This window comes from Cyrtonyx montezumae, unplaced genomic scaffold, assembly GCF_038088225.1.
Source record: "Cyrtonyx montezumae isolate F1298 unplaced genomic scaffold, pur_monq_1.0 scaffold_5, whole genome shotgun sequence".
NCBI lineage: Eukaryota > Metazoa > Chordata > Aves > Galliformes > Odontophoridae > Cyrtonyx > Cyrtonyx montezumae.
This window is the reverse complement of record NW_027072056.1, coordinates 22102970-22108969: the sequence shown is the minus strand read 5'-3', so window position 1 is coordinate 22108969 and position 6000 is coordinate 22102970. Positions and strand designations below refer to the sequence as shown.

Here is a 6000-nt window from a genome sequence, read left to right as displayed (position 1 = left end):
AAGGACAGTCAAAATAGTCATTCTACTCTATCAGCTTTAAATATCACCGACTATCGACACTTTAGCAATAAAATTACAAATGTACAGAGAACCGATCCGCTACAAACACAGCCAAAAGCAGGACAGAAAATAGGCAGAAATGCTGTTTTCTATTCCTAAATCCAGATTCACCCCCACATTCCACTCAGTGCTGAAACAAGCATCCACACGTGGGCAAAAATAGAGCACTACGGTCGTTACACTTCACAGAGTGGGCAGAAGACAAACCACAGCACTCCTCACAAATTTGGACTAACCCTAACCGTGCAAATCGTGTGTTGCAGGATCACAGCCCAAAGAAGGAAACATGTATCGCTGCTATTAACAAAGTACAAAGCGATGTTCGGGGCTGTGCTCGGGGGCTGCTGCCTGCTGGGGGTTGGCCCAACTCAGCTCTCAGAGCCCAGAGCAGTCACCAAGAACAGCAAGCAGTGCACGAAGCATTCGCAGGGAAGGCCAAAAGCGATCACTAGAACTGTTTTCTCAAACAGCAGGGCTTCTGGAAAACAGAAAAATATCACTGCAGCTGTTGCAGTGTGATGCCCTTGAGCCATGCATTACAAATAGAAAACGCTACAAAAGCTTACTGCGTGCAGCTAGCCCCCTGCCTGCTTCCCTTGTAATTGCTAAATTAAATACATACATACATAAGGATGGAATACGGTTTTATTTACATAAGTTTTGACAGGAAAAGGAACATTAAGTTGTGACTGGGCCACCAGCACGAAATTGCATTTCTAAATAACTTAAAGCCTCAAAACAGTACTTCTTCCTAAAAATCCTTCATTTCGAAGGAATGGTACGTCTTCAACGTTTACAAACATTTAGCCAACCTACAGCCTCAGCAGGAAATAGATTTCAGGCTTCTCATCACTGCCGGGCTCCAGCTGCAGGAGGGGGCTGTGTGCACACAGCTGCTCAGCACAGCCATGGTGCCAGGCAGCACATGTGCCCTCGGGCAGCCCCCGGCCCTCCGCCGCCTCCTCGGGGAAGCTGCCCAGGTACCTGGCGATGTAGGAGCCCGTCGAGTGCCTGTTGACAACGTGAGGGGACACCGAAGGCTTGTTCCGAAGGACGACCCCTGCGACGCTGCCTGCGTTGGATGATTTCTGCTTGCTGGCCTCCTGCCTCTCCTTGGCACGGCTGGCGATGTTCCGCACTCTGCTCTGGCTCCTGGAGGACAGCTTTCTGACCAGCGCCTTCGGGCAGTCCTCGTCGAGCTGCCTGGAATACAGCATCTGGTGGCTGTCGTCCTGCTCCAGGGACAGCAGCTTTCTCAGCTGCTCTGTCAGAGCGTCGGTGGAGTGCGGCCTCATGGTCTTCATGGCAGCGAGCTTCTTGTCTCTCATGCCAGATGTGATAAAGCTCCGACTTATGTACTGATACTTACTTTCAAAATTGCAGGAAATATCCTCCGACGTCAAGTCACCGAGACTCTTGGATTTGCAAGGGCTGCTCTGTTTGATGGCTGGGGAGGGTGGGAAAGCCAATGCACTTCTGAGCACTGGCGAGTGTACATCGAGCTGGGACCTCTTGGAGGTACACATCAAATCTTTTTGCTTATCTGCATGATGATGATGATGAAGAAAAGCAGTGTTTTCACAGGCTGGGAAAGGGAGCTGACCTCCCACAGTCCTAAAGTTACCTGAGCAGTCCAGGGCAGCAGCACAGATCCCGACACCTGCATAGTTCCCAAAGGTCCTCTGACCACAGCATTTGCTGTCCTGCTGCTGCCTCAGTTTTAAAGGGGAAGCTATCTGGCTCACGTCTTCCCTTTTGTATGCACACGCCGTTACTAAGAGATCCTGAGAATCCCCACCTAACTCTACAAGACTGCTGCTTTCCAAATTCTCACCCATGGGAGGGTCCACGAGCATCTCCTCAAAGATGAGGCTACTGGAAGCAAAAGAACTGCCAGACCTGGGGGCTTCCCAGCTCGTTTCACATTTTCTTTTGGGATTTGCATTTAGCAAAGAGAAAGGTGAAGAACACAAAGAGCTGGGCAAGTCATTTTCTACACTCTTTGACTTCTTGCAAACGAATCCACTGTGGGTCTTAAATTCAGAACTCGGTGTAAGAGTTGCCTCGTGGATAATTGTGTACACAGAATACTCTGCAGTCTCAGGGCTGGGGAACACGGTAGTGTCTGGAGTTGAAAATAAGTGGGACTTACAGGGTTTTGTGGTAACAAAGTCATCTTGATGGGGGGTGCTGAGCTCTGCAGTAAGCGTGTGTGCAGCCGCAGCACCCAAGGTCTGGCTGCCAGCACCAGGGATGCTTGGGGACGTGCTGAGGTTGGCTTGGTCATCGGTGCCATCCAGCTGGCCGATCAGAGCTGAGACAGCACTGTCCATCTCGCTCTCGTTCGCCAAAGAAACTTGGTCTATAAGGCGGGAAATGTCGCTGTCTTGCACGGTTAAAGAGGAATGTAAATCAGGAACATCAGAGCGGGTGGCAGAAGAAATATCTGTCAGAGAAAGGCACTCTGCAGTGCTTTTCTGGATGATGTCATATTTGAGACTGTCAACCTCTACTTTTTCAGGAAGGCAAGTCCTGACAGGAGGTATTTTCTCCTCCTTACACCAGTTTGTGCCATCCTCCCTTTTATTGCCTGCACAGTTCTTGTCCTGTATTTTTCCTGTGACGAGCTCAAAGCCAGAGTCCTGAATTAGAGGCACAGTTTCAACAGGAAGATGACTTTCCTGACTGCCTATGAGCAGATTTGTTTTGGTTACACCGCTTACAACATCTAAATGTTCAGGTTGTTCCTGGAGAGGTGGTACTAGGGAGAAATCGACTGTGGTTTCCTTCTGGGCACTCTCCTTTCTCAAGGGAGATGCCAAATTGGAAATATTTGCAGTTTTCTCAGAACACGTGAGAACAGATCCTTTCAAGTTTGTTTCCTTCACGTTTGTACCGCCATCACTGTTGGCTAAATTAAATAAGAAACACGTTAGTTGCATACAATATTTTGTGCTTCGGTTATTAACAACTACTTTGTCCTTAAGACAGACAAATGGAGAATGTAAAATTAGGTACAGTTGTGACAGAACTTCATGGCGTTGTGCAGGCTTAGCCCAAATTATCTGTGAGATATGAATAAATGGAAAAATACAACTGCAGGCACTTCACTGACGCTTCCTTTGAATGTCTATTACATCAAGCACGTGATGTAATATTTGTTGCAAATAATGTTAATGAGGTACCACATCATCGCTCGCACGTGGCATTACCTTCAGCTGTGTTCCTATTCAGATTTGTACTATAAAGAAGCATGGCAATAAAGACAGAACAAAACAGCTCTGTTAAAAAAACATAACACTTTGAAACAAGATGCATGCTTAAAAGAGCTCTGAGTATAAAGCATCAGGTAGCTGGACTCCAGACAGGGTTCTTACATATAGTTATTGTAAGAGATTAAAATGGAAGGATTTAATTTATGATCTTCTATTAGCATACCACATTCATAAGAGAGCAAAATTTCGTATTCTGAGGAAATACTTAAGATTTTCTCCACCAAATCTTCTTATTTGCCCTTATTTGCCAAATCCCAGCTCCATGACTCACTCCTAGCTTTAAAGCTTTTAATTAAGCAATAAATCTGGTATAACATATACTCTTTTTTACGTCCACTAGAAATCAGGCACCCTAGGAAGAAACAAGAGAAGCCCTGATCACTCAGTAACAGTGTCTGAGCCCCTCCCTTTAGAGAACACCCAAGCCTAGTTCCACATGGTGTGAAGCTGCACCACAACTTTTCTTATCAAGGCTGAAGGGAAGTTCTTCTTCCAAAAATGGGCTGTGGTCCTCCAGCATAGAGAGATGGCCCTGCAGCTACAGCAGAGACCTCCATCTAGGGTTTCATCCTTGTGCCTCACTTCTGTATGTCTAAGGAGGCTCCCTCCTCTATGGGGGTTATGGAGCAAGCCATACAGAGACTTCTGTATATGGGATTCCTGAAGCAGAATTTCAGGTCATCTCACCAGAGCTTGTGTAATTTTCCACTAAGAGAATACCCACAGCTTACAAAAAAGTGTGAACGTTTCTTTTAATTTTCTGTCCTTACCTAAAGCATCTGCAGGAACAAATCTGTCAATAATGCTTACAACCACTGATAGGAATGACAAAGCTGCAACAGCTTCATGTGTCCACCCAGAGAAAATCTTTCTATTTCAAATGCAGCATTTTCAGAGTTAAGTTCCTTTATCAGGAACATCCTAGCAGTGGTAATGTGTGGATGGGTGGACTAGATGATCTTGTAGATCATTTCCAACCTTGTGGTTCTATGATTCTTTTTCTTGTCTACAGTCTCATCTCAGGTTGGTAGGAAAAAAATACAGGTTTAATTTTGCTTTCAGTTTCTCTTTAGTAACTTCTTGAGCAGAGTGATGTCCACATTATAAGTCCCTTCAAAGCCGCAGACAAGGACAGGTAGAACAAACACTTAAACTCAGTTACTCAATTCAGCTACTTTATAAGCACAGCTGGGTACAAAGCCTGACCTACCATCACTCTTTTTAGTGACTTTTGAAAGTTTGCATTGGCCTTTACATATTTTGCAACCAAAAGCACATGCTGCATGATATTCTCTCTTTGAAAATGGGAAAAAAAGCACCAAGCCAGCAACTTTCCTGAGCAAACTGACAACTGCAAACCATAAGCTGATGAGGACTAATTGAACATGGGTTCTTAAAGGGAAGAACAATTTTTCCTTCTTTCACACAACAGAATTTGCGAAGTGTCCTTTTAAGAGCACTTCTAGAAGTTATTGAAATAATTTGCCTGGTTTGGAGACAGCATTCCACTTTTCAGAGAATTAGAGGAGATTAAAAATGCTGTAATCTCAAGCACGTATCATTTTGCCCAGTGACTCTTAAATAAGTTGAATAAAACTACCTGTATATGAACTGCATAGCCAACCCTCTTAATAAGACTATTTTAACTTATTACACCAGAATTAACTTTGGAAATCTCTTACCAGATGCATTTTCTTTTCCTTTGGCACCTTGAGTAGTTTCATCCTCTGTGCATGGCAGTCCCACAAGAAGGAATTTGTCCACTGGCATAGAAGCAGGACGTGCTTGCAAACTCCGGCTCGTACGCCTCACAACTCCTTCTCTGTCCTTCAGGTCTGCAGGTTCGGATGCACTGTCTTTAATTTCAGAAGCTTCCAGAAAACCCATTTTACTTTTCTTTCTACCTTTTGCTGGTGCACTGGCCGTGCGCCGGAGAATTCGGTCACCAATAGAGCGCTTCCGTACGTAGTGCCCGCTGGTTTCAGCAGAGCTGTGCTTCAGGTTCTTGTTAAACAGCCCTCGGAGTCCTATCAGTTGCTTATTCTAAAAGGACAAGAATAACCAGGGTTTCAAGTGAGTTCAGACTACTGCAGAAGGGTGCAGGGGAAAGGGCTGCTTTCCGAGCACTTAATGAATGATGAATACAAAGTTAAAACGCAGCAAAGCAAAAATTCACACCAAGCAATTCACAGCTACTCTGACCGAGGAAATATCAGCATAGGCCTCCATGAATTCATGCATGTCTGTGCTTCTCCTCATTAGGATGGCAGCCTGCCACAATTACAAGAGAGGTTTGCTCAACATCTCCTAATCAGAGATGACAATACTGTAAGAAACGTACAGCAGTGACAGGCTAGACGTTAATTTGAAGTTTTATGCATGGGCATCATCAAAGCAATACTCAGATGTTTCAGAGTTTGAATGAAGAATGATGTAGCTTGGTAGTTACAGATCATGCGATTAGGAACCATTCGAAACCTGTGCCCAGCAAGTTGAAGTGCATGCTAATGAAGTCTACCTTTGTGGCTCCTAGAAAGTGCAATATTGTGTAACTGGGATTGAGGATTAAGGGGCTCCACTGAAAGGCAAAAAATGCAAATACATTTGGCTAATATTTTCAAGACCACAATACAAGCAATTAAGGTAAATAATACATCAACTGTAG

General features: G+C 44.8%; 1 protein-coding gene across 3 annotated transcripts in view; it reads right to left on the bottom strand.

Moving 5' to 3' along the window:
• Window positions 1–866: 866 nt before the first annotated feature.
• The window catches only part of PLCH1 (phospholipase C eta 1), a 50508-nt gene continuing 45374 nt past the window's right edge, over window positions 867–6000 (bottom strand). For 2 of the 3 annotated variants that reach the window (XM_065747884.1, XM_065747885.1), the window contains exons 21-22: window positions 5018–5378; window positions 867–2971 (exon numbers count right to left, since the gene is read on the bottom strand). In XM_065747884.1, coding sequence (XP_065603956.1) covers window positions 873–2971; window positions 5018–5378 — 2460 coding nt within the window. In that variant the 3' untranslated portion in view covers window positions 867–872. Of the gene's footprint in view, window positions 2972–5017; window positions 5379–5853; window positions 5914–6000 lie in introns of all 3 variants that reach the window. The other variant, XM_065747886.1, reaches the window with a different exon arrangement.